Source organism: Rhinolophus sinicus, linkage group LG06 (genome assembly GCF_036562045.2).
Source record: "Rhinolophus sinicus isolate RSC01 linkage group LG06, ASM3656204v1, whole genome shotgun sequence".
Taxonomy (NCBI): Eukaryota; Metazoa; Chordata; class Mammalia; order Chiroptera; family Rhinolophidae; genus Rhinolophus; species Rhinolophus sinicus.
The window spans coordinates 119,896,445-119,924,193 of NC_133756.1; the positions used below are offsets into that span (position 1 = coordinate 119,896,445).

At 54.0% G+C, this 27,749-nt stretch overlaps 1 protein-coding gene across 4 annotated transcripts; it reads right to left on the reverse strand.

Moving 5' to 3' along the window:
* Positions 1-10,160: 10,160 nt before the first annotated feature.
* Positions 10,161-26,875, reverse strand: P2RY2 (purinergic receptor P2Y2). 4 transcript variants are annotated; one of them, XM_019744400.2, is made up of 3 exons: positions 26,660-26,875; positions 16,951-17,133; positions 10,161-12,001 (listed from the first exon to the last, which is right to left on the reverse strand). In XM_019744400.2, exon 3 carries the CDS (start codon positions 11,995-11,997, stop codon positions 10,867-10,869), a length of 1,131 nt encoding a protein of 376 aa, XP_019599959.1. In that variant the 5' UTR covers positions 11,998-12,001; positions 16,951-17,133; positions 26,660-26,875; the 3' UTR covers positions 10,161-10,866. The 4 variants fall into 4 exon arrangements, with proteins under 4 accessions (XP_019599959.1, XP_019599960.1, XP_074191911.1 ...); XM_019744401.2 differs by having other exon boundaries at positions 26,617-26,875; XM_074335810.1 differs by lacking the exon at positions 26,660-26,875 and adding an exon at positions 24,193-25,101.
* Positions 26,876-27,749: the final 874 nt, after the last annotated feature.

Here is a 27,749-nt window from a genome sequence, read left to right on the forward strand (position 1 = left end):
AACTCCACTCTTTCACCCCACGTACTGACCAGCTGTGTGGCATCTCACTAGGCATTCTCCGGATCTCAGTATCACTGCCTGCCAAAACTTACAGGAAAAACAATCAGAAATCCTGTTGGCCATTCCTTCAACATACTTGTGGTATCGATCCATTTCTTACCCCTTGTGGGAGCAGAAATAGAATTTTCCTCCTACCTTTCTAAGCTGTTCTGCTGGACCAATAACCAAAGTAACATAACAGGAGAAAACGACCAAATGTATCACATATGTACATACAGGGGTTCCACAAGAGAATGAGACCTGAGGACACAGTGGGCGGTTGAGGCTTCTGTGCCATTCTTGACTAAGAAGAGGGAGGCAGGGTTCTGGCATTTCAAAGCGAAAGGAGGCAATTCACCGGCAGATGAGAAAGGGCAAACTTTGTTTAACAGGTGTGGTAAACAAATTCTTGCTGGGCCACCCAAACGGTGGGACACAGAGGGGAGCCTAACACTTGTTGGGATCCCCCCATCTGTCACACTTAATTCATATATGCTAAGAGGAATATGCTAAGGGTCTCTTCCTGAAGCAGGTTTTCCTACCTGATTTCGTTTAGGAGGGTAAAAGGGAGGGTCAAATGTTCTTTCTGAGCCTTTTGATTCTTAATAACCAGCTTAAAATCAATATCCCAAAAAGCATATTTTGGGTGGCAAACTCTGCTTCCCCTGAACCTCCATTGCTGCCACCTGGTCCTAATCCCCATGACCTCTCACCTGGACTCCTGCATTCCCTCTACTCCCTGATCTGGCTGTTTCCATCCTCACCCCACTGTGGTTTATTCCCAACCCAGCAGCCAGACGGATCATTTTAAAATGTAACTCAGATTGCATCTCTGCCGTGGCTCTCCACTTCACTGAAGATCCTACCCGATTTCCTTGATCTCTGGCCTCTGCTCCTCCCGTCTCCGCCCCAGCCACAGGACTCCTTACACAGGTCGCTTGGCCTTCGTTTTCTGTTCCCTCTGCCTAGAAGGCTCTTCCCGCAGACAGCCCCTCGGCTAACTCCCTCAAGCCTGCTCAGATGCCCCCTGATTGGCTTCTCCTGAGGCTTCACCTGACCATCCTACTTCAAATCCCAAACTGGCTGCCCTCCAAATCCTGCTTCTTGCTCTGCTGTTTTCCCCACAACACTTGTCACCTTTTAAAAGACCATGTGATTTACAGTTTACGTCTGTTGCGTTTTGTCTCTCTCACCCCACTAGAATGTAAGCTCCCTAAGGGAGGGTCTTCATTTTTTTATGCACTGATGATTTCCAAGTACCTAGAACAGAACCCGGCACATAGTAAGCTCTTGGTAAATATTTGTTGAATGAATGAATGAATCAATCAATCAATAATAATAATAAGGTTCCTGCCTCAAAGGGTCATTGTGAAATTTACATGAAATAATTTATTTGACTTGCTGTGCAAGGGAAGGAATAAACATATAATGCATAGCCACTGGTTCTAGGTATCCTGCAAAACAGTTTACACAGTTTATCTCATTTATTCCTCATTATGAATTATTCATTCAACAAGTAATTGTTGTGTACCTGCTACATGCCAGGCACTGGGGATAAAGTAGTGACTAAAACAGACAAAGACCCCTGTCCTCTGAGAGCTCTTATCCTAGCAGGAAGTGACAGACAGTACAAATAAAATATGAAGTGAGTATAATTATTGCTTTTCTTTTTATGATGAGGAAACTGAAGAGCCCAAGTCCATCTGATTGATGAGTATTAGAGCTGAGATTCAAGTGTAAGTCTGTCTGACATAAGGGTTGTGTGCTCTCTGTGCCTCGTGAATGAGGGCATCTGGGTTCAGGGGGAGTAACAGCTAGTGGAGGAGGTGTGCGGGTCTGGATCGAGACGTGAGGGTGGGGCCTGAAGGCTGCCTGAGACTTCCCCTCCCACTTTTGTGTTTCCCACTCCATCAAGGGCCCAGCACTTGGGCCACCCCTTCCACATGACTGAGAGTCAGACACATTTTACCTACGGATGTGCTGGGGGGTGGGGATCAAAATTATAGGCATCTTGTGGGTGGTGGGTGACCCCTAACTTCTGCCCAGATGCAGTCACAGGGGGTGCTGGGAGGACCAGCTGAGCTTGGTCACACCTCCCAAGGGATGGAGGCCGCCATGTGAGGAGGCTAGGATTTCTAGGGGCATACAGAGGGCAGGGCCTCTGGTGGGGGGCGAAGGTGCAACTCGTGGTCATGGTCCCATAGTTGCCCTAAGCTGAGGGCAGAGATGCTGTGTGCCCCTAAGACTGAGATGGGGAGACAGGGCCCTGTGAGGAGGGTTCTCCCACCGAGAAAGGGGACGCCTAGGAGGAAGTGATCCCTCCACTCGTGGAGGTGGGGAGGAGGGTGCAAATAATGTTAGGGTGTTAGGGGGGTGCAGAGGGGACTCTTTAGGGGGAGATAGACCTTTTCAGAGGCCTTACCCTCAAAGAGGGGAGAAGATTCTGGATTTCCTTCAGAAGAGCTCCCAGACCTGGGAGGGGCTGGCCCTCAGGGCCTGGAATCTAATCCCAGATCTACAGGCCCTTTGGGAGGGCTGCGCTAGCCTCTCTCCCCAACACTCAACTCTGGCCTCAGACCCAGGGCTTGGGTGTCTTCCTGGCAGCCAGGAGAGGTGGGAGACCCCATCTGGGGCCTCCTTAAAGGTAAATAGGAGGTCAAAGTGACACCCAAGGCCAGAGGAAATCATGCGGCTATCTTCAGGGAACCTCCTCTTGGCAGAACCAAAAGGCAAAGTCATTGTCTTTGAAACTCCAAGCTGGGGAGACTGGGCCTGGAAAGGGCAGTGCCCTGAGGAAGGAGCAGCCATGTCTGCACCTCAGTCTTGCCTTCACAGAGCCAGCAGTTGGACACAGTGTGCTCCTCTGAGGGAATACAATACTCCACAGTGTGGAGAATTATGCTGGTGCCAGGGGCTGTAGGGCTCTGGATGGGGCAGTGCCTGGGAGCCATGTGGACAGGGAGGCTGGAACAGAGAGCTAAAACGTCACCTGCTCTTACTCTTTCACTGGGAAAGAGGTAGTAACCTCTTTCAATGCCAGGCAGCCCCTATCATGAGGAACACACCTGCAGACCCAAAAGGCTGGGCTTATTGCTGCAGCAAAGACCACATTGGGGAATCCCTGGGGTGTCTCCAAAGGGGAGAGTCAGGGAAGGGTGCTTATAGGGTTATGGGGGCTGGAGTTAGTAAAAGGATGGTCTTTGGCAGAGATGGATCAGAATTTGCAAAGCAGGGACTTGCTGGAACAGTCCACGATCCTAGTTTGAGAACACAGGAGTCCTTAGCCAGCGTTACTGTTAGATCAGGCTGTGGTCTTCTCTGAGAACACGCAGGCCTAAATACAGGGCTGTTTACAAGTGTGAACTTAAGATAGCCTGAGACAGACCTTATGGTCTGGTCAGGCACTGTTACCTGTTTGCAAGTCCGGGTATATTTTGCAAACTGTGTGTCCTGTTTCAATTCTCAGTCCTACCCTCATCTCACACCCCCAACCTGGGTGCCAGCGGTATCATTTTCTTCTTCTCACTGCTTGGGTGAAGGTCTGGACTCCAGCCCCCATTCCTGCCTCTGCAGCCAGCTTTGGACACCAGGGGGCAGCAGGACAGCGTCCACAAAGCTGGGGCCCACAGTAGAATAAACACAGCCAGGAAAGGGCACTGAGCCAGCCTGAAGAGGGAAGGAATGGGTCTGAAGCTCTGAAGGGCTCCATTTGTTTCCCTTTTCTCCCAGGAATTCCGAGAGCAGGGAGCAAAAAGGGGAGGAAAATGGGAGGGAGTAAAGAGGGGAGCTGAGGGAAAGGAGGAAGAATGGGGAGGGAGGGAGTCCACAGAGCTGGCGGCTGGATCTTCTCCCTACTCCCCATCTTTTCCTGCCCTCCCCACGCCTGTCTACTTCCACGTCCTGGTTTTAGCCTGACCTCCTGGCAGCCCCTTCTGGTCCCTCTCTGCCCCCCAGTGGCTGGCCAACCACCTGTGGCCTTTCTGCCTCCAGGTATCTATTTATTTGGTGCCAGTGGGGACTGCACCTCCCCTCAGCATTCTCTCTCTCTCTCTCTCTCTCTCTCTCTCTCTCTCTCTCTCTCTCTCTCTCTTGCACACACACACACTAGCACAGGCTGTGTGATGACCCATACAGCAGGCTTTTAATTTCCTCCCCCACATTTTGCAGTTGCTTTGGTCACAAAGGCTGGTCTAACAGTTCAACCCACAACGATGTGGGACTTTTCATATGGCTGCTGATTTGGAATTTGACTCCAGGACATAAATCTGAGGACACACAAGGGTAAAATACTCCCACTTTGTAAAGAAACCTGAAAAAACTGGGGTCAGACACCTTCTCAGAGCTTATGACCCCAAGCTCTATCACCCTCCACTCTGACTCTACCAGCTGGACACTGGGCTTGGGGACTTGAAGATGTCACTGCAGTTGTGAGTTCTCAACCGAACGGGGAGCAGAGGGGACAACGGCTTTCCCATCCCAAAGCCAGGGGAGGGATGCTCTCGGAAAATCCCTCAGGGAGACTGGGGGCATCTGTAGTCTCAGTAGGAAAGATGGGGCACTGATGGCGTTTGGAGGAGACACTGATAGCCCTGCCGCCATGGCCAGAGAAGTGAAGACAGAGAGAGAGGGCTATGGCAGTACTGGGGGAGATGCACTGGTCCCTCCCCTCCCCACTCTGCCCAATACCTGGAGGAAAGAGGGACCAAAGGTGGTGTGAGGAGGGTCCTTCCAGCACTGGGGAAGAGGAGGAGGGAGCAATAAATTCAGTAAGGATTGGAACTTTAAACTGCACCGAACTTTGTTCCTCAAAAGTGACACAACGTTTTGGAATTTGCCAAATACGCAGTTTATGGATGGGAAAAGGAAATTGGATATCATTGAGTAGAGACCATTGATGGGAGGAAAATTAAATAGTTGTGAGTTTGTGCCTTACTGCATTTTCACTGTTCAGTAAACTAGGAAAACAGATATTAACAGTTCCATTTTACAGATGAAGAAACCGAGTTTGTGGTCACAGAGCTAGTGATGGCTGACCTGGGCCAGGCCTCTGTTCCTCCTGCCTCAGCTTCCCTGTGTCCCTCCAACCTCTTTCTTTTCCCAGAGCTGCTACTTGGTAACTCTGAGTTCAGTGCAAGCTAAAGCCACATTCGGTAAAAGCAGGACTGAATAGGGAGCTCCAAGGTCAGAACCCAACATACACCCCTCCCTCCCAAGCCACTCCTGCTTCTTCCCAGGATGTCCACCCCAAGACTTAAAGGTGAGCTCTCACTCCCAGGAGGTGCAGACTAGCGCTAGTGAAAGCCGCCAAGACAGCAGGAGCAGCTAGAGCACCTGGCATCACACCTAGTCTCTGTGCTGACCGCTGCGTGACCTTGGCCAAGGCACAGCCCTCTCTGGGCCTCTAGTTGCTCTAAGCAGCCAAACAATCCCTGGGATCCCTGCCAGGAGAGAAAACTGATTCCAACTGGTCATATCTCCCGGGGGACTCACGTGCTGTTTCATAGTGGCCTTCAGGAGTTAACAGCCACAAGAAGCAATGTCAGGGTGGGGAGGTGAGGAGCAGGACAGGGAGGCCTGGAGGGTTGGGGCAGGGGAGATATTTTGGGGCAGGCGTATCCCCAGTCACTGCTGGACAATGGTCCAGTGCAGCCATTGTACTAGGAGTGGAAAATCCTTTTCTGACTCCATCTCCAAGGGCTGAAAATAGTCCAGGGTGGAGCCCCCAGGGACTGGGTTTGGGGCCGATGAGTGACTTGCCCGGTCTGGCCCATTGTTTCTGGCTAGGACAGGGCTGACACTGGACGCCTGGCTAAGCTGGAGCCAAGAAAGAGGCAAGCCCAGGAAGCCCCTACCAGAGGAAGCATGGCTGGGCCATGCCGAGCCCCACTGCAGATGCAGAAACTGGGGTCCAGAGAAGAGAAGGGATTCACCAAGTCACATGGTGCATCAGTGCAGAGGAGAATGAGAGTTTGGCTTCTCCGGCTTCTTTCCCTCCACCCTCTACCCCCTAACAAACACATACCACTTGGGAAGACAAGCAGATTTCTCACCCTGCTGCTCAGCCACTCCTGGCCAAGCTCCATCCTCCACCCCACAGGAGCCAGACTGTGTGTTGACAATGGAGTCACTTCCCCTCTCTGGTCACTTGATGCAAGGGAGACCCAATGTCCGCACTCTCGTCCTCAGAACTGAGAGCCCAGGGGGCCTTGGGAGTGCCTGGGGTAGCAGCTGCTAGTTGTGCCTTTGATGAAAATCTAGGAAGCTGATGCCCTAATTAAGGTAGGGAGAACTGGAACATGGGAGGCAAGTTCTCCAGAGAGTGGCCCACAGGCAGGCAGGGGGCCTCAGGTCACTCAGCAAACGTGCCCATTCATTGCCTGCTTTGGCCCAGCTCCAGTCCAGTACTCCCACCCTGGGTCTCTGTGCTCTTGACCTAACCAAGGGGTGAGTGGCTGCAGCACCCCATGGCAGGCACCGCTCGTCAGGGAGAAATGGCTAAACCTGCTGCTGCCATGGTGGGTGGGAGCTCTCTAGCCCATAGGGGCTGGCTCTAGAAGCTTGATATCAAGGGCATCATCCTTCTCCTTCTCTTCCCACTGTCCCTTCCCCCTGCTGCCCTCCCACACCCAGCTACATGGACAAGGTTCTGTAAACCCACACCAACCCACGTGCCTGAAAGCCACCCAGCACCAGGCAGGGCAGAGGGTGATCCTCCATCTCACCCCAGGATGGACCAGCTCCCTTCCTCCCAACCCTGGGGAATCCTTAGCCACAGGGGACCCATGGTGCTCACTGGCCGGACACACTGTCCTTTCCTTCAAATCACTTGTCCTTATGTGGTTCCATATTAAATTATGTCAACTCCATGAGGGCACGGACCGGCTAATTCACTCCATATCCCCTTGGAACCGTGCCTGGCATGTAAATGCTTACCACAGGCCTGGCCCTGTACTAAATGCTCCATATGTGTTAACTCAAGTACACCTCCCAATGGCCTCCATGGGAGGTAGTGCCTCCTTTTAGAAATGAGAACATTTCTAAGGCGCAACAAGATTAAGTAATTTGCCCAAGGTGCCAAGGCTGTAAGAAGTGGAGACCATACTCAAACCCCGGTGGTCTGGGTGTAGAATCTGTGCTCTTAACTTCATCCTTGCCACATGGCCTCTCTCATCTTAACCACATGAAGGGTCGCTTACAGACCCTCCTGCCCCACAGGGGTTGTGAGAGGCATGGGATACTGGAAAGGGAACTAACCTGGGAGTCAGATGGACCTGGATTCAATCTCGACTCACTCACTTACTGCCTGTATAACCTGGAGCAAGCCGTCACTTCTCAGAGCCTGTCCCCGTGTCTGCTGAAGGGGGATAAGAATGTCTATGTCACACGTCTGTGGTGAAGAATAAACGGCACAATGAATGTGAGAATGAGGGAGGGTCCCACACAACACCTGGGGCCCGGGTTAGTACACAAGTTCCCCTCCTCATGTGCCTGGCTCTAAATAGATGGGCCCAAATCTGCCGCGACAGTGTGGTGGCCTGACCTGGATCTAGACCGGAGCAACTGTGTCTGGGGAACATGTTGTTCAGGGTCTTTTCTAGCCTTGGAAGGTGAGAGTGGGAATGTCCTCTGGGATTTCGCCCTCCCTCCTGGGCCCTGGACACCTGCCACCCAGGGCAGCGATCTCATGTGCCAGCAGCGCCCCTGCTCAGACGAGTCAGCAGGCATTTAGCCCCACCTTGCTCCCTCCCCCTCCTCCTGCCTGTTTCTTTGGCCTTAGCTCTGTGGCTCTGTCCACCTGGGGTGGGAAGAACTGGAAGAACTGAGGCGGTGGAGGTGAAGGCAGGATCCCACAAAGGCATCGACCTACACTAAAGGGAGCAGAGCAGCAGGGGCAGCCTGAGCCCCTGGCATGTGTCCAGTTGCCATGCTGACCTGCCGAGTGACCTTGGGCAAGGCCGTGCCCCTCTCCAGCTGAGTCTGCAGCTGCCCTGGACAATCCCTGGGGTTGTCAGTTGGCTGTGCCCTTTCACAGTGGCCTTCAGTAGTCAACAGCCCCAGGAAGTGATGTCAAGGTGAGGAGGGAGCGGGGAGGCCGGGAGAGTGAGGAGATATTTTAGGAGCAGGCAGGTCCCCCCACGGCTGGACAATGGTCTGGGGCTGGCAGTGGAAAATCCTGCTCTTACTTGGGCTGAAAATAGCATAAGGCAGGACGATCAGGAACCTCACCCACCAGGAGGGTGGCCTGGGCACTGAGCAACAAGGCCAGGTGTCCACACCAAGGGGCCAGGCAGTCCAACTGGGACCCCGCTTCCCTTAGTGTCTCCATTCCCCACCCCCACCAATGCCGGCCACAGGATTAAATGGTGAGTCAGTCACCCTCTCCCAGTCCGCTAGGTCCTGTGTCCTTAGAAATCTGCAGGCAGCTGGTGGAAGGAAGCTTTCCTGGGGCTAGGCCATAGCGTTGTCTCCATGACCTATGGGACCTTGGGTTTTCGGGGTCTCCAGGGCAGCTGCAGGAGGGGTCGGTGGGCAGGATATGAAAGGAATGGCCACAGCCCCAACCCTAACCATCAAGGAACACTTGAGTCCCCAAAGTCATGATGTATAACCCCTACCTATGGATCTAAGCAGGGTTAAGGGAGACAGAGTACAGCCTTCACACTCCTGGCCAGCAGAGCATCTTAGCTGGGTAGGGTGACCCTATAAACTGGGATGGGGTTCCACCTGAGCAGCAGCTAGTAGGAAAGAGATAGGCTCAAGCCTACAGGAAAGGCTTGAGGACAGTCTGTAATAGGTAGTCACGAAAAAAGCTCACAGGGACTCTGGTTACATTCATAGAAGTATAGAACCTAAAATGTGGGAGGTGAGCATCAAACACTACTTTGGGCAGGTCACCCACATGGTAAAGTGCAGAGTAATCATTTGGGTCATGGCTTGTGATGGGTCCCTGTCACATGAAGGAGCTATAGACTTAGACTCTAAACAGAGCAACCCCTGGGGTGCCCCGTTTTGCCAAGGTAGAGTGGGAAGGGTGGAGAAGTCATAGGAGGCCGGTGGAAGTGGAATGAGGAATGAACCTTCTCTCAGGCAGAGAGGGCGCATAGGACAAGGGCTCTCCCAAAGAGGGTGTGTCTTTATCCTTGAGGTGAAGAGTGAGGTCTGTCAGCTTTGCCCTATTCCTGCCCAAAGGCTAGTGGGCCCTGTCTAGTTGAGCTCTGCAAATCTCCAGAGTGTTCTGGGCTGGACCCAGAACCTGTCACAGGTGAGACCCATCTCCCCCACACTAAGCCCTGACCCAGCCTGAGCACCAACCATTACACCATGTAGCTGGATTTTCCCAGGAGGCAGAGGACTGGATGGGAGAAAAGTAAGTCTCTCCCACACTACTCAGTGCAAAGGGAACCTCATGATCGGGGCAAGGAGGGAGCCCTGACTTGGCCTCCTTGTGACTTGTCCCCGGCTTCATTCCTGCCTTAAGTCTGGGCTCCAGCTCCCCAACCTGCTTCCAGTTCCTGCACACCCTGCTCTCCTGCCCCCATGTCCTTGCCCAGGATGCACCCTGCACTTGGATTCTTTGATGAACCGCTCTTCTCAGAAGCTACAACTCAGGGGTTCCCCCACTCCAAGAAGCCTTCCCAGACCCCTGGTCCACAGCCCCAACCACTCCGCATTATCCAGTGGTATGCTGGAGCAACTTGTACCTGCTCGCAAGAGCCAATGGTTAAATTTTCAGGAAATTTTCAGGGAGGTAGTCTGAAATTGGCCATGGTAAGAGTATTTGCACCATGGCAATTGGCAATGCTACAAATAAGGGGTTCCCATCACCTCCCTGGCCGGCCAGTTAAATGGTTTAACATTTACCAGCAATTGGCTGGTCATCACCATTAAGTCCTAAATTGTGGGATCCCGACTCCTCTCTGTGCCCAGCAGAACCAGGCACAAAAGCCAATTAGCTTTAAAGTGGGGTCTGGAGCAGGGATACCTGATGTGAGAGCATAGCTGAGGCAGCTAGTGGGAAGGCAGGTGGCAGACAAGAGCGGGTTGGAAAAAGGACCCTAGTGTGATTGGTGACAGTTTCCTAGGCTGTATCCCCACCCTTCAACCACACAGTAGAGCACAGCTCAGCAGACAACAATACCTTTAGTATAAGTTACAGCCTCAAACTGGCCCCTAAGCCCAGGGGAGCCTCCAGATGGGTGTATGACATCAGTTTCCAGACGTTCCGTTCTTGGGCAGGGGATAATATTCATTGCTGAATCCATTGCGGCATCCAGACCTGCCCCAGGCTCCCTGCGGGAAGCTCTGGCTGCTTACCAGGGTCCTCCGGTCAACCTGTGACCCCACCCCTCCCAGGTAGCTCAGGCCCAGACTCCGCTGTGTGATCTTGGTATGTCACTCTCTTCTAGGGGCCTGTTTCTGCACTTGACTTGGTTAGGCTGGGCTCCAGCCTAGGTACCTTGGCAGGCACAGCCAGGTCTTTATGTGGGTGAGTCAGGCGAGCAGCGGCACTGGCCCTGCACCCTTGCCTTTCCTGAAACCTTATTTCCCAACTGACACATGCAAACAGTGATGAGCACTCTGGACCCCAGAGTGTCCTGAGCCCCTGCCAAATGACAGAGCGTTGGGTGGCTGGACCCAGAACCTGTCACAGGTGAGACCCATCTCCCCCACGCTAAGCCCTGACCCAGCCTGAGCACCAGCCGTTATACCATGTAGCTGGATTTTCCCAGGAGGCAGAGGACCGGATGGGAGACCATCCCATTTGAAAAAATCCTAGTCCGTACAGTCTCCCCATATGCACTTGCATAGGCCCGAGGGGTTCAGGTCCTATAGCCGGATATCCTTAGTGTTCCCGCCACCAGTGGGCGTGGCCTCTGTCTGCCTGGAGTCCTCACTGCTGGCCGACCCATCTTCTGTCTTGGTGTCAGTTCTGTGAAACTTGTGCAGGTCCAGCCTGCGGGTAGCCTGGGCAGGAGGGGTGGGATCTGTGGGTGGCTTAGCGTCCCGGGCAAAACGCACGAGCCTCTGCCCAGCCAGGAAGTACAGCACAGGGTCAAGGCAACTGTTGGCGCTGGCCAGCGGTCGGGTGATCTTGTAAGCCATGTTGATGGCATTGAGTGTGTGGCAGCTGAGGTCCAGCGAGCGGAAGGAGTAGTAGAGGGTGCGGGTGACGTGGAAAGGCAGGAAGCAGAGGGCGAAGACAGCCAACACCACAGCAATGGTGCGTACCGACTTGCGCTTGGCCCGTGGCAGGCCCCCCGCAGTCCCGTAGGCTGGCTTTAGCAGCCGCCGGGCCATGAGCACATAGCAGACCAGGATGGTGGCAAAGGGCACTACGAAGAGCAGGCCCATGATGACGGAGATGTAGGCCAAGAAGTGGCTGAAGAGCTCGGGTGCCGAGGTGTCATGGCAGGTGATGCGGCTGCCACGCGCACTGGTGGTGACGAAATAGAGCACGGGCGCCTGGCAGGCCAGCACCAGCACCCACACGGTGGCTGCCACCCGGCGGGCATAGCGGGCCCGGCCCCAGTGCAGTGAGCGCAGTGGGCGCAAGACACCCAGGCACCGGTGCATGCTGATGCACGTGAGGAAGAGGATGCTGCAGTACAGGTTGGTGTAGAAGAGGAAACGCACCAACTTGCAGAGCACCGTGCTGAAGGGCCAGTGGTCCCCGCGGGCGTAGTAATAGACCAGCAGCGGCAGGGAGGCCGCGTACAGCGCATCTGACACGGCCAGGTGGAACATGTATGTGGTGGAGGCGTTCCATGTCTTCAGGCGGCACAGGAAGACATAGAGCACCGCGACGTTCAGACACAGCCCGAGCACACACACCACACCATAGGACACAGGCAGCAGCACGTACTTGAAGTTCTCGTTGAAGCGGCACTTGTAGCCCAGCTCATCCCCATCCCAGGTGTTATTGATGCTGCCATTCCAGAGGCCCAGACCTGCATCCATAGTCCTGACGGGAAGGGGGTGGGGAGGGGAGAACAGCCATCAGGGTCGCAGCTGTAGCTCAGCCGGGGGGGTTCTCAAAGCAGGGACCCCAAGGGCCCAGATACCTTTGGTTAAGATCTGCCCAACCACATTCAAGACCTCTATTGCCATGTGACCTGGCTCTCTGGACCCAGAGGGTCCAGAAACTCAGAACCCTGGAACCTCAAAAATGAATGTGATCCATGAATATCAGGACCATGCAATTCTACAACTTGAGAACAGCGGTTGGCAAACTAAACCCTGAAGGCCAAATCCAGCCCACCAGTCTGTTTTTATAAATAAAGCTTTATTGGAATACAGTCATACCATTCCGCTTACAAAGAGCTGAACAGTTGTAACAAGGACCACACGTCCTACAGTCTAAAATACTTACCATCTGGCCATTTACAAAAACCAAGTTTGGCGACTCTGCTTGGGAACCTCAGGAGCACAGCGTTCTAGATCTGGAATTCTGAGCTCTAGAATCTGAGGATCCCAGAGGGTGTCATTTCAGATTCGTGGACAGGGGCTTTCGAGTCTGACTGGCTCCACCTCACAACCAGTGCCCACTGCCTTCTGAGGTGTTTCTGGCCAGTGGGCAGCCCGTACCTTCCTGAGGCATTAGAACGTGCTTTCCTTTGGCTCATCCTTCTGCTTCCTGGGGGCTCTGGCCCTGTGCCTGGTATTTTGGTATCTGAGGGAGTATTTCCAATGGTCTCCCTCTTTCGTCATTCATTCACTCGCTCAGCAAATTATGTTTTCAATACTTCTATATTCCGGCACTTCCTGCATCTGTCCACTGCAGTCTTGCTCTATGTCCTGTGAGACTACCAGATGGAAGAGTGACCCTCTTGTAGATTTCAGGGAAGTCTGGGGCAGAGGTACGAGTGAGGGCAGCTGGGGACTTCCTTTGTGGGGCAAATTAAACATCCTCCAGGCCTACCCAGCTTCTCTTTCAGACCATTACTATCTTGAGGTTTCCCTACTTTGACCCTAGTGGGCATATAACACACCAATGGGGCCTAATTGCCCAGCTGACAGTGAGCAACCAGAGAACCAGTTGTCTACCTTCCTTCTTTCCCCACCCCCACTAATGTGACCAATAAGAACTCTCTCTAAGCTGGGAGGTAGGGGACAAATATCTCAGTCTGGAGGGTGAAGATGTGCCCAAAGGTCCCAGAAGGCAGGCTGGAAATCCTAGCAGGAGTCTCAGGTGGAAAGGTTTAGAACAAACACAAAGAATAACTTTCTGACAGTGTGAAGGGGTAGGGGGAGCTAACCTTTTTCAAATCCTACTATTTGTGCTTTATGAATGCTACTTCATTCCATCCTTACCACATGCTTGTGGGAGCCAGGTTATCATGCCTGGTTTTCCAATAAAGAACCGGAGACACAGATCATTCTAGTCATTTGGCAACAGTCACACAGCTGGGGACAGGCTACAATTCCTATCCAGGTCCACTCCCCAGTGGGAGATGCTATAGGATGGAGGTAGTGAGTGAACTGCTTGCGTATGGGGGTGTGCAAACAGAGTCTGCAGAAGGGCTTGTGCACTCCCTCTGTGTGTGTGTGTGCGTGTGTGTGTGTCTGGAAGGACACACAGGCAGATGACGTGTGAGACTTGTCTACACTGAGAATCTGGGGCTGTACAATTCCTTTCATTTTGGAATCGGGAGTCCTGAGAGGCTGGGATTTGAGGGTTCTGTAGGACCCTCTTTTAGACCCTAAGCGTCTTGCCCAGCCTGGCCTTCCAGCTGCAAGTTCAAGGCCCTTGAAGTTGAGATTGGAAGGTGAGGGAGGGGCCTGGAGCTAAGGGACCCATAGATCCCTCAGTTTCCCTTCTTTCCCAATACCCTGCTGCCCCCCACCCCAGATCTTCCCTGCCTGCTATTGTCAGCAAAGGTGCAACTAGGATGAGGGGAGTCTACACTTGTGACCTTCCCCCCATAGGCACAAGTTCCTTCCCAAGGAGCCAGGGCAGATCCAGGGCGAGGAGGCAGGAAGAAGCCTATGTGGTGCCCCGCTGAGAGGGGGCAGGCGTGGAGGTGCTCTGGCAGGGCAACCCACTGGGCTCTTTCTCACCTGGGGCCTTGACTTAGGACCTGGCATTGAAGCATTGCCTGCATCCCCCCCTGCTCTAGGCAGCCATGTCATCTCCACCCTCGCTGCTGAAGCTACTGCATCAGCCTCTCTGCGTCCAGCCTCATTTCCCCCCAATCCAGAGGGGTCTTTGTAAAAGGCAAAAGTCATTCCCCTGCTTGAAACACTCCATGGCTCCTGCTTGCTGTCAGGAGAAAGCCTTGCCCCTCAGGTTGGTACTGGAGGTTTCCATAATCCTGCTTCTGCCAACCTCACCGGCCCCAACCATCCTCTGTGACTGGCACTTTCCTCCCCTGCCAGCCTTAGTACACGTTGCTCCTTCAACCTAGAATCCATCCCCATCCCTCCTATCTACCTGTTAAAATTACAACTCTTGATCCCTCCGCACAGCAAGCCCCCGTGATTACGAAGAACCCGGCCCCTGGAGCCGATCACCCGTTTCCTCATCTGTAAAAAGAGGTGACTAATGGAGCCTACGTCACAGGACTGCTGTGAGCACTGAGTGAGGGATCTGTGTGAAACGTTTGGGACAGTGCTCGGCTGCGGTGTGACGAGCTTCAAGGCTCAGATCAGATGTGGCCTTTTCCTTAGATCGTGGGACGCTCTCCAGGTCACTGGTGGAGGAGCAGCAGGTCTTGACTGGAGGCTGTGGAGCCGGGGAGAGTGGTGGGCCAGGGACATGACGTTCAGGCCCAAGCTGGGGCCAGGCCTGGGGACGTCTGAGGGCTGTTTGGGGGTGGCACTGGAGAGACTAGCCCAAAAGAAGTCTGGGTGCAGGAGGGCAGGAGAGAAAGGCGGCCAAGAGGCTTGGCTCAGGGGTCTGGGAGGAGCAAGAGAAGGAGAGGAGGAATTCAGTGTCAGACATGGTAAGTGTGGGGTTCCCTGAAGGAGTACGGTGGGGTGTGCGAATGGGCAAAGGCTGGGACACTTCGGGAGGTGGGCTGGGGTTGCTCGTTCACAGAAGCTGCAGGAGTGCGGAGGCCCGAGTGTGACACTGACGATCTGTAGAGGGGCCCCCACCCCAGGATCCAGCTTGGGGTGCCCAGCTCTGCCATAGAACGCCAGTGACATCAGGCATTTCCTGCCCGTCTAAGACTCAGACCTCTCCTGGGTTGAATTCCCTGGCCTTGGAGAACGACAGCCCAGAACTTCCCCCAGGGGGTCCTCTTCCCCACTGGAGTCAGGGAGAGTGGCCCCTTCCACGCTCCAACAGACACGCAGTCCCTTCCTCTCCTGCCCCAGGGCTGAGCCCTGGCAGGTCTCTCCTTGGAGCTGGGCCAGGGCCCTCACCCTCCCTTCGTCAACATCCCATTGCTCTGCACAGTGTTCTTGCGAATCGCTAATGGTGGAATCTCTGACACTAAGGAGAGGGGTGGAGACTTCCCTAAGTCTCCCGTGAACCCAAGGAGCTCCTTTTCCACCTGTTTTAAGACATCCTGGCCTCCACCCTCCCAGGCCATCTGGAGATTCCATTGCCATGGTCCCAGTCCAGACTAATCCTACCCACCCTCTTTCTTGACAGGCTGGCTCACCAACCTGTGATGACATCTTTCCTGGCCCCCCAGCCCCTGCGTATGGAGAGAAGCCAAATCCCCAGCCCTCACTTCTGCCTCTTCCAATGCCCTTGGGGCCTCACTCCCTTCTCCCTCGAGACCAGCTCCTACCTAACTTTGTCCAACACCACTCACCAGTCCCTCAGTGCCCAGTTCTGGCTGGCCCTGCCCTGAAGAGCTCCTACACTAGAGGGAGATATGAGCTGAGCCATGTAAGTACCCTGCCAGGCTTCCCTGCCTTTGTTCATGCTGTTTTTCTGCCTGGAAAGCCTTTCCAGAACCCACCCACACTGCACTCCATCCTGCCCCTCCCATAAGGCTCTTCTCAAATGTCATCTCACCTCTGAAGCCCTCCCCCTAACACCCACCCAGGCTTTCCTCACACCATGTTAGTAATTTGTCCTTTCATCCTCTACCCCAACATTCCAGGTGCTCCCAGAAGACTGGGTGCATTTGATTCTTTTCTTTGTCTCTATCATCCAGCAAGATGCCTGATCCAAAGCAGGTATGACATGAATGAGAGAATGAATAAGTGAGTGAATAAATAAATGCATGAAGCAAGCACAAAAGGCTATGGGAGTCCAGAGGAGGCTGAGCTTTATAATCATGGATCTTCTTCTTTTTATTCCTCTGAGAGCCTCCCAGAGGACAATGACACTTAAAGATTTCTTAGCTGCTGACCCTAGGTGGCCAGGAGTCACCTAGCCCTCCTGGGGCCCAGCCCTCCTAAGGCCTGCTTCTGCACTAGACAGGCCCCTGGGCTGTCTCTCTTTTAAGAGCTGCAGGGCCCAGAAGGCCCTGCCCTTCTCTGAACAGGCCAGGGAAATGCTGGGAGAAAGGGAACTGGACCCAGGCATTCTGGAGATGGGGCAGCTGTCTGAGCCAGTCACATTCTTTGATCTCGCCCATCTCTGGCTCAGATCATAGGTCAGTATGGGTCAGGAGCTCCTGATCCTGGAGCCCCGCCTCCCTCACTTTGTAGGGGTCAAGCCTGGGTTGAGCAGCTTCCATATAACATCTTCATTTCACTCCCCACCCTCACTCCTCAGTAGATACTGCCATAGAGGTTAAGCTATTAGTTCAAGGTCATAGTACCAGAAATTGGAAAAATTGGGCTTGACACCCAGAGCTGTCTGGCTCCGGAGCCTGAATTCATCATAGCCTGGGATGAGGGAGCAGGGCAGGGATCCCCCTGACCGACCCCCAGTTCAGTGTATACACATGCATGCACGTGCCTGCCCCAGTCTCCCAGCTAGTGGACCCCACCCTCGCACGCCCGTACCTGACCAGCCCCTGCTCTCGTGGTCAGGATGCTCAGTAGCCGCTCAGGTTGCTCACTCATGAATGCACACGCCTGGATAGGGCTGCAGGGAACTGTGCAGGAAACAGGAAAAACAGGTCCCCCGCCTGGGGCCGCGCCCAGCTTCCAGCATTTCTCAGGGCAGGCAGGCAGTGCTGAGGGTTCCTGAGACACAGGGAGGTAGAGACAGTGTGGGCTCTGGGTTACAGGAAGTCAGCCAGGACAAACCCTCCCAAGGCCCCTTCCTCTGCTCCAACCTTGGCCCAAAAGAGCACAGAGGTGCCCTGGCGTGCTTATCCCGGGAGGGCTGTCCTCTGCCTTCCCACGCCCCAGCCATCCCCCCTCAGCTCACACGCTCTGGGGCTGGTTGTTTGCAGCCTCCTTCCCCAGGAGCCCCCTTTCACAGGAAGGTGGTTCTGCCAGGGGAGGTCTCCCCATATCTTGCAGAGCTGAACTGAGCCTCCAGTGCCCCTTCCTTTGGTCCTGGTTCTGTGCTTCAGTCCCATAACAGGAAACAGTCAATACTCTCCTTGCCTGGTACACCTGACAGTGCTTTAGCCAACACAATTTTGCTCAAGCTGGGTTTCTATCTGGAATGCCCCTCCTCCCTCTCATCATTCCTCCATAGGTGTTACAAACACACAGGAACACACAGAAGCATGGACACACCTCCATATACAGCTACACAGAGACATATACAGTCACACTGAGATGTACATGCAGTGCACCCACACACACACTCCCAGTCAGGGCCGGGAACAGCCTTTAGAAGTCACCCGTCCCAAACTCCCATGTGACAGAGGAAGAAACTGAGGCCCAAGTCCTCACAGTAAGTCAGGGACACAGGCAAGATCGGAACGCAGGTCTTCTGGGTTCTGGCCCTGGTTTTTGTCTCACACGCACCAGACACAGGACTTCAGTGAGGGAAGGACCCCCTGGCAGAGAGAGCCCTCTGTGTGGGCAGATCCCAGCACCCACCAGGACCTCAGACACATCACAGGAAAAAACTAACATGCCCCTCCTTTCCCCATCTCCTTCATTTCTCTACAATGGAGGAGTGGGGTCCGAGAGAGCTAAGGCCAGGCCCCCACGCTGAAGTTCAGTGGCAAGCATGGGGCTAAGTAGAGGGGAGCTGGGTAGCTGCAGGAATAGAAGAGGGTGTGGGAGCCCTGGGCCACTGTTTTCCCGGCGCATCTTGCCCCAGGAGCACAGGCTGACCTGGGCTAGTGGGCTGGCAGCTATGTGCCAGTCTCCTCTACCTTGGGTTCTCCTTTTCACCCCACTCTGGCTAGGGTCTCACCCTGTCTACTGCTCCTTCAACAGACTAATGTGGAGTACAGCCCTTTCTCAAAGCCATTCTCCGATTTCTGAGAAGGGTCTCCACCATCCATCCTTCTAGGTGTCAAACCTCCAATATGTCCTTGACAACCTCTTTATTTTCCACCCATGTGAAACCATCACTCGCCAAGTCCTGTCAGTTCAACCGCTGAAGTGGCTGAGCGATGGCGCTTTTCCTCCCCCCACAGCCTTAGGCCCGCATTTCCCCTCCACACTGTGCCCGCTCACTGGTCTCCCGGCCGCCACCCCTGCCCCTCCTGTCCATCTCTCATATGGCAATCACAGGTCTTCTTAAAACATGAATCTGAAGGGGACCAAAGTTTTCCCAGCCTTTTTTGGATATTGATTTTAAGCTGTTCATCAAGAAATAATACTCAGAGCCTTTGGCTTTCCCCCGCTTTCCTGCCCAAGAGATGTCAGGTAGAAAAACCTGCTTCAGGAAGGAAATCTTAGGATGTTCGCTTTAGCGTACCTTGAATTAAGTATGGTTAATAGGAGGGCTTCAGGTAGGGGCCTGTTAGCCAGATACCCCGTGTCCCCTTGTTTCTGAGATTTGCCGGCCACATGTGTATTCCAGTCTTCCTCAACTACCTGTAAATAGCCCATTCTCACTTCTGAAATCTAAGACCTCATTCCCTTCTTTTCTCCTTTGTCCAAAATGTCATATATATCCAGTGTTGCCTCACTGTGTTTGGAATTTTCATGCTTATGTGAATTTCCTATGTGTGTATTAAAATTTTGATTTTTTCCTATTAATCTGTCTCTACTAACTTGAATATTAGGTAGAAGAATTTAGAAGGTGGGAGGAAAAGTATTATTTGTTTTAGACCCCACAAATCTGACCACATACTTTGGAGCTCAAAACCTTTCCATGGCTCGCTATTGCCCTCAGGCTACATCCAAGCTCCTGAGCCTGGCACTCCAGGTCCTGACTGGTCCCTGCCACCCCTCCAGACAGCTCACCTTCTTTGCCTCCATCCTTACCTCCCTGTCTCAAGCACAGCAAAAGCAGTCCCATGGTCACAGCTTTGCTCAGGAACGCTCTTCCTTACCTTCTAACAACAATATCATAATAAGAATTGAGTGCTCTCTCTGTGCCAAGTTCCATGTTACGTGGCTTCACAGGCCTCTTCTCAATGAATCCTGAGAAGCTTAGCGAGGCACAATGCCCTCTCCAGGGTGATAGCAAATGACACAGTAGCCCCGATCTGTCTGACTTCAGTATCTGTGCCCCTCACCACTGTCTCCTTCCCTCCAAAGCCCAGATCCCCTCCTCCAGGAAGCTCCCTGACTAGCCCTCTTTGAGCCCCATGGCTCTGCTTATCTGTCAGTTCTCCACCAGAGGGAATGCCCTACAGGCAGGGACCAGGATCGCCTCTTCCTGGTACTTTCCAGGTGTGAAGCAGCCATGATGGTTATTGTATCCATCTCACAGATAAAAAAAACTAATGCCAGAAAGGGTAGTCCAAGTTTTCACTCAAGGTCAGCAGTGAGTCAAGGGCAGAGCCAAGCCTAACACGCAGACTACCTGTCCCAGTGACCTGACTCTGCCTCTACCCCACGCTGTGTCTTTCCCTCTGTGGCTCCAGGCTAGTGAGCCCAATGCCAAGAGGAAGGGCTGGGGTAGTTCTCAGGCCCGCTGAGGAATTTCCAGGGTGGTTAGACAACATTCCAGCTCGTCCACTAGGGTGGCTGCAGAATGTACCCGCTCGCCTGCCCATCTGGCTGGCCCTGTCTAGCCTGGAAGGGGAGAGTGACCCATCACCATTTTGGAAACCCTGCTGCTTGCCTTTGCTGGGGGTGGGGTGCTGTGAAGGGAAACAGAGAGCCTGGACCCAGAGCACCATGGAGGAGCAGGGGAGGGTACTGGGCAAGTGGGAAACCCCAGTTCTGCTATTCCCAGCGGTGGGGCCTGGACAAGTCTCCTTTCCACAACCTCAGTCTCAATACCCCTACAATCTAAGAACAGTACCTGCCCCCCGCCACAAGGTTGTTGAGGGAGTTAAAGGAGATGATTTAGACTCATTTTATGAAATTATTAAAAGAGATACGATTTCAGCAGGTGGAGAAGCCAGGGAGGATGGGGGTATACCAGGAAGACAAGAAGGGCAGGAAACACACAAGAAGTTTGGGCACAGTAGCAAGGTCACAGCCAGACTGACCACAGATCAAATTTCCCACACCCAAGGCCATCCTCAGAAGGGAGGGAAATCCAGGGACCTCCAGCAGGAACAGACCCCACCAGCTTTCTTCCCTCACTCACCGTTTATAGGGGTTGCCATATCTATGCTTGCCCCTGTGCAGGGCACTTGGGGACCCAGGTGAGTCACTGTCAAGGTTGGCGGGGGAGGGGAGTAGCACATGGGAGAAAACGCAGAAATAGGTAATGACAACTCAGGATGATCAGGGCTGAAGGAAGCAGAGGCAACAGGGCTGAAGCAGCCCAGAGGACCCCTAATGGGAATGGGGAGGTAGTCAAGGGAGGCTTCCTGGAGAAGGCACCTGACCTGCACTTTGGAAGATGGGTAGGGGTCAGGTGCGTGGAGAGAGAAGAGGAGCAGAGTGAGCAAAAGCCAGGGCAAGAGACACACAGCTGTCAGTCATCCCTGTGGACTGAGGGGAGTAGCGAGGGCAAGGCTGGGCTGGAAGAAAGGAAGGATCTTGGAAGTCACCCTCTGCCCCCTCTCAAATGTCCTCCACAGTGGACACCCCGCCTTGCCTGGAGTGCTTTCTGCACCATAAGCATTAGGGCTGGTCTGGGAAAACAACTGAGGGGGTAACCTCAGATGTTATCAACAGGTGCTGTTGCAATGTAAAGCCTCTGCAACCTCCTCCAGGAAGCCCTTGGGCTCTGTGGCCCCTTAAGGAGGCACTCTCCCTCTTGGGAGCCCCCAGGATCTTGGCTGTGGGAGCCATGTGTTGGCACTGAACTCAGAGCATGTGAGTGCGCAGGTCTCAGATCAGCCAGGCTGTTCCTCCCACCTTACAGATCAGGAAACTGAGGCATCTTAAGAGGAAAGGATTTACTCAAGGTCTGGTGTTCTAATTACAGTATTTTCAGTGTGGAGTTGAGCACGTCCAACTCCACCCCAGGGCAAGACTCTAAACCACCTGTCCCACCCATGACCTGGCACTGTCCAGCCCAGCCCCGCCCAGCCCAGCCCATGGCTTATAGAGACACGCTGCTAAACTGAACCAGTTCAGAATCACAAGGCCCTGGACTCCACATCAACCTATCACATCCATCTGCCTCCAGCCAGACTCAAGAGGCAAGAACCCTGGGTGCAGGCTCCAACTTGGAACTGCCCATGCTGTGCAATCTCAGTCAAATCGGTTCCCCTCTCTGAGCCTCAGGTTCTTCACTGGTCAATTGGAAAGAATTCCCGCTACACAAGACAACTCATGAGGAATGAATAAGACAAGGGGGCAAGTGGGTGCTCCATGAGGCTAGCAAATCATGTATTGTCCTGATGTGGGGGCTGTGTCTGCCAGTCACGGCAGAGAGACACTGGCACGTTTCTCAGCAGGGGGCCCTCCTGGGTGACCCAGCAAAGGGGTGGGGGGGGGTGGTCAGAACAGTCAGGGAAGGTTCCTAGAAGGGGCTGTGATCAGGTCTGAAGAGAAGCAGAAAGGGTCCAGCTCAGAGGGAAAGAGGGAGAATGAAGAACCCAAGGTAGAAAAAGGGACAGAAATGTAGAACAGGAGGCAAGCGAGCCTGTGATTCTGAGCCTATCTCCCTCTGAGTGGTTCCAGGATTCCGATTCTGAGTGTTTCCATTGGTTCTTACAGCCCAATACCAAGAGTTTCCGGTAAATGTTCAATGTTTCTTTAATTCTGTTACTCGTTGCTTCTGATAGCCTCTGATTTTGAGATTCTCAGAACCACAGGCGTCTGAACTCTCAGAATAACACAATCATGTCCTTTTCTGAGGAGCCACAAAGTCTCAGCAAACACTTGCCAATGCCCCAGTGTGCCTAACCTCATAGGGACCCTTGAAACCCAGACTTAATCAGACTTGGTCAGACCCTTGAGGAGCTCCAGTTTGGATGGGGAGAAAGCCACAGACAAAGACCAAGCCCACGTGGGTGATCAAACCTTGACCAAAGGAAGCCCAGGGGCCATGGAGCCCAGAGTAACCCCTAACCAGCCTGGTGAGGTAGTCTTCCCAGAGGAGGGGTCTTTTGAGCTGGGACCTGATAGATGGTTAGGAGTTTGTTAGATGGACACAGAGGTAGGAGGGCATTGAAGGCAGAAGGGGGAGCAGGTACAAAGACTCAGTGGTGTGATAGCGTGACCTGTTTTTGTAAAGCCAGGGGTCATGTGAGGCTGGAGTGGAGGGTTAGGTGGAATAGAACGGGGTGGGTGGGAGGTGGGGTGTGAGGGAGGGAGGCTGCAGGACTAACGTGAAAAAGCTGGAATGCCAGGCTGAGGAGCTCGGCCTCTTCCTGAGGACGATGGGGAGCCATGACAGGGCTTAAGTGGGGAAGGACATGGTCAGAGTTGACCTTTGCAAAGATGGCGCCACATGGAAGGTAAATAGGATGGGCGAGCCTCCCTTGAGGCAGGGGGAGAAGGGAGGATCACATGGGTCCTAAGAAGTCTGAGGGAGGCCCTCCTTTCACACTCCAGTGCCCTGGCAGTGCCACTGTCACTACCATGACAGTGACAGGGTACCAGGGTACAGGGCCAAGGAGGAAGTAGTTGCCCAAGAGGGTCTAGGCTGTCCACCCTCCAAGCAGGAGCTCTAGTTTCTCATCCTGAACCCTAACGGATGCAGGCCTAAGACATAGTGTGGCCGGGAGTGGAGGAACTCCTCTGCTCAAGAACCGACTGTGGCTCTCCACAGAGCACGGCCTGCCTTGTCCACTCTACACCCACTTTCACCTGGTCACTCATTTCCCGAACATGCACGGCACCTCTTTTTGCCCAACCTGTCCTGGGTGATGTGGTCAGAGAGAGAAAGCAGACCTGTCCTGGCCAAGCCCTGCAAATGACCCTCTGGGTCAGGATGGAGTCCCACAGCCAGCCTCCCCTCATGAGGCCGCACGGCAGGAGGAGACTAGGCCTGAGAACACAAAGGCAGCCCGAGAGGAAGGTGTGGGCAACAGGGTACACGAGACAGGCCCACAGAAGGCAGTTCAGGAAGAGAACAAATATTTCACCAGGGGCACCTCACTAGATCAGCACGGCTTCCCTGGTCCTGTGGGCAGGCCTGAGCAGGCATTATCTTATCAGCAGCTGGGTAATCAGGCCACAAGCAAGACTAAAGATGGGTGTTCGGGGCAGGATTCAAACTTCCTTCAGTTGGAAAGCCAGAGAACCAGGCCTTACTCGGATGGGCTTCTGTCTTGAATGGGGAGGGATAGGAGCAGACAGGGCCCACAAAACTCTCTGGAGAAAGAAAAGGTAGGCAGGAGCCCCAGCTTTCACCTTGGCTTATGACCTTGGGCTAGATACTCTCTGATCCCCTAGTTCCTCATCTGCAAAATGGGGGTCATCATTCCTCCCTCACAGCGTTGGTGGAGGATAAAATGAGGGACATTTATAAATTTTACTAGTAGCAGAAGGGGCTAGGGGAGAGGAAGGCAGTCAACAGTTAAAATTTCAAAACCCAGAATGATACCTTGTTATTGCACCCATGTTCTAGCATTGTCTTCAAAATGCATTTAAGTCTATGAGTAACACACTTGTTACCTGTGCATTGCACTTTACAGCTTACAAAGCCCTGTCCTGACCACTGTCTTAAGAATCCTCACAGTAACCTTGCATTTGAAGAGGCAAGAATCATCATGCCCAATTCACAGATAGCAAAAACGAAACTTAGAGGGGGCACAGAGGCCTCGCTAAGGACTACAGCTAGGAAAGAAGCCAAATCAAAGCACTTACAGAGTTGCCCATGAGGCCTTGGTGATGTTCTCACATTCTTAACTGGTGCTTCGGGAATCCAGAAGCCTCAGAGCCCGTGTTTCCTGGGCAGGAGGAGGACAGGAGGAGCCATAGCCTTACTTTGCAGCCCAAGCTTGACAGCCATTTATGAGGCTTGCCCACTGCAATCCTGCAACCCATCTGGCTGAGCCCGGGACAGCCCAAAGCAGGAGGAAGGGGAGAGTGACAAACCTTCCCACGCACAAACTCAGCACAGGGTCTTACTGGCTCCAGCCTCCTTTTAGAGGCTGGCACTGTAGGAACTGCCCCAAGGTCACCCAGCAAGTTAGAGGCAGAGCTGGGATGAAATCAATCACAGGTCTCCTGGCTCCCACTGGTGGAGGGAGAGCTCCAAGTGTCCCCAAATTCCTTAGCAGAAGCATCTGAGGGCTCAGGGAAGTGTTTGGCCAAGGGCTCAGGGTTTAAACAATGTCTGAGTGGTTCTGGTGTCAATATCACAAATGTTGTGACCTCTATGCACTTGGCACTACCCAATCCATTCTCCACCCTGCAGCCAGAGAGATCTTTCTGAAATGCTTCTCTGACCATTAAGCTCTTCTGCTCACAAACCTTCCATGGCTCCCTATTGCCTTCAGGATGAAATCCAAGTTTTCAGCCTACATACTCCGGGTCCTGTAGTGCCCCAGGACACATTGTTCTGACAACATGTGCCACCCACTCTGATGACCTGATTCTGGCTTCCCTTTCTTTTTAATGACATGGAGCTCCACTGTAGACAGGCCTTCACTGGGGAAACGGGGGACGGGGGTAGGTGATCGGGGCTGCTGCTGTTCTCTCAGTTCAGCTCAGCTCTGTGCAGGGTGCTGGCCACACAGATATGAGCCTCAGTTCCTGCCCTCCAGGGGGCCTCAGACCTGGGGATTGGCAAGGAGACAGACTGAGACCATGACAGTCCAAGGTAGGACCTGGGCTGTCAGCACTGGGACTTCAGGAACCTAGAAGAGGCTCCAAGAGGAGCCTCTGGGGGAGGAAGGAAGGCTTCCCAGAGGAGGGGACATCTGAGTTGGGTCCCAAGGCTCTGTAGTTTTCCAAATGAAGAAGATGAGAGTAGGAGGGCATTTCAGGCATTGAGCACAGAACATGCAATGGTCTAGAGGCAAGAAACTGTCCAGTGTGTGCAGCAGACTCCATGCAGTTACTATCAGTAAAGAGTCAGATAGGAGACTGGGCTGGAGAGGCTGTCGAGGACCAGTTCTTGAAGGCCTTGAATCCCACACTAAGGGGTTCAGGCTGCGTGGAAGTGTGGACGGATACCCCAGTGGGAAGTTCTGTGAAAGGTCAACCCAGGGAGGAAAACAGTTGGGATTTGGGTTTCAGAAAGTTCCCTCTAGGGACCAACCCCATAGCTACCCCCAAGCTGTGAGCCAGTGCAAGAGGACACTGGGCTGAACATGACCCACACATCAGTCCTCAAGAGCCCTCAAATTCTATATCACTGTTATTCCCCTTTCACAGATGAGGCCACTGAGGCTCAGAGAAGGGATGTGCCTAGCCCAGGGTCACAGTGGCCAAGGCAGCACTGGAATATAGGTCTCTTTCTCCAGAGAGCTTTGGTGGGCCCTGTCTGCTCAAAGAATCTCCTTCTCAACCACTCCTACCCACAGATAACTGAGACTTTATTAGGGCTTGACCCTGACCCTAAAAGCTCCCCATTAGTCCAGTCTAGATCCAAAACAAACCAGGCACCTCAGGCTGTGGGCCCAGGGAAGCTGGGGATAAGATGCTGAAAGGAACAGCTGCCACCCATCCCTCAGATCCCAAACTAGCAGTCTTAATCCACAGCAGGGCCTGGCCCTTGGGTCTGGGGTCCCCAAACCTGCCACTGGCAGCCCTAGTTGGGGAGTGGAGGGAGGGCACTGCCTTTCTCCAGACTGACCCTTCCTATAGCACCACCTGCCAGATTAAAAGTCCCCTGATAGAGGCTTAACTGTCCTTCGAGGCCACTACCCCCCCCACACACACACCGCCCCGCAAACCTCCCAGTCTTACCGGCGCCCAACGGGGAGGGGGGCTGGACACCCAGAGTGCCATTGGGGTAAGGGGGCACAACGGACTTTAAGGGGTTCTCGGGTCCCCAGCCACTAAGGGGGCGCCCACACCAGAGCACACACATATAAACAAGTTCCAGAGGATCAGCTATCGACTCCGCAGGGGCGCACGAGCTCACCCACCCACACACAGACTTTCCCAAATACCTGGACAAGCACTCACTCCCTGAGATCTACACCCCAGGGGAGACAGAGTTCGACCACCCACCCGGTGCGCTCACACCAGCTCGGAACCATGCCCCACTCCAAAAGCCACACGCACACGGCTCTGCTTGCCCAGGACCAGGTCGGCACCGCCGGGTCCCTGGCTGCGCACCTCAACCGCTCCAGGCCCCTCCGGGCGACAGCCCACTCCTCACCTCCCCAGGCCGGGTGCTCTCGCCCTCAATGCAACAGCCACCTCTCCCTGGTGCCCGCGCTCCCGTTCCGCCGCTGCCGCAGGGACCCACGTGCCAGAGGGCCCCGCCCGCGGGGCGTAGCTCCCACACCCGCCGGGTCAGGCGGGGGCGGGCGTACTCCGCGGGCCGACTGGGTTCAGACCCTGTCACCGCCCCGCCTCTGTCCGGACAGGCAGGCCGCCATCCGCTCGGGGACGCTGCCGAGCGATGTGGTGGCGGGATCAGCGCCTCTGCCACCAGTGCTGCGCGGGGAGGGACTGGCGGTGACCGTCCTACGCTCAAGTTTTGCAAAGTTTGCCTGGTGCCTGTGTGGCTCCTGTCGCTGCCCACCGCGAAACCTTGTCCTGAACCTGTGCCATCTCTTCCCAGGGACCTGTTCAGAGCACCACGCTGAGACATCGCCTCCCTCGCTTGAGCCCCGGTGTGTGTGTGGTGGGGGCTCCCCGGTGCCCTAGGTAGGAAATTCAGGCGTTCAGGCTCCTACCTCTCTTCAGCTCCAGAGGGATGGGAGAGAGCCTCCCCTATTTTCCCTTTGCTTAATCTCCCTCAGAAACAGGCACTAGAAATTTCTGGAACACCCTACTCTTTTTGGTCCCTCAACCTTGAGCTGCTTGGGTTGAGCTGCCTTTTCAGACGATTCCAGCCACATGCATCACACTCCCTTCTCTGCCCTCAACCTCACTGACAGACTTGGGTGGTCAGGGACCCTATGTTTGTCTCTTTCGTAGACTGTGAGTTCCAGGAGAACAGGGACCAGGTCTGCCTTCTTCCTCCTGTGGTCCCAGGGGTCCCCGGAGTTGTGGAATGCATGAATGAATGAATGCCCCCTGCTCTCTCATTCTGGTCTAGCTGTCAGGAGAGTAGGTTGTAGCTCAGCTTCAGCACTGACGCTGGGAGATTTTGACCCAGTTCCAGTCCCTCTCGGGGCATTCTTTTCTGTGAAATAGAGGCAATCACATTCACCCTTCTGCCAATCAGTGTCTATCTGTCAGGGCTTTGGACAGTCAGTGTCCAGACACGTGCATAGTAGGCCTCTTACTGTGGCCAAGGA

Excerpts from the sequence above, each read along its gene's own strand:
- P2RY2 (XM_019744400.2), bottom strand. The coding sequence starts at position 11,997 with ATGGATGCAGGTCTGGGCCTCTGGAATGGCAGCATCAATAACACCTGG.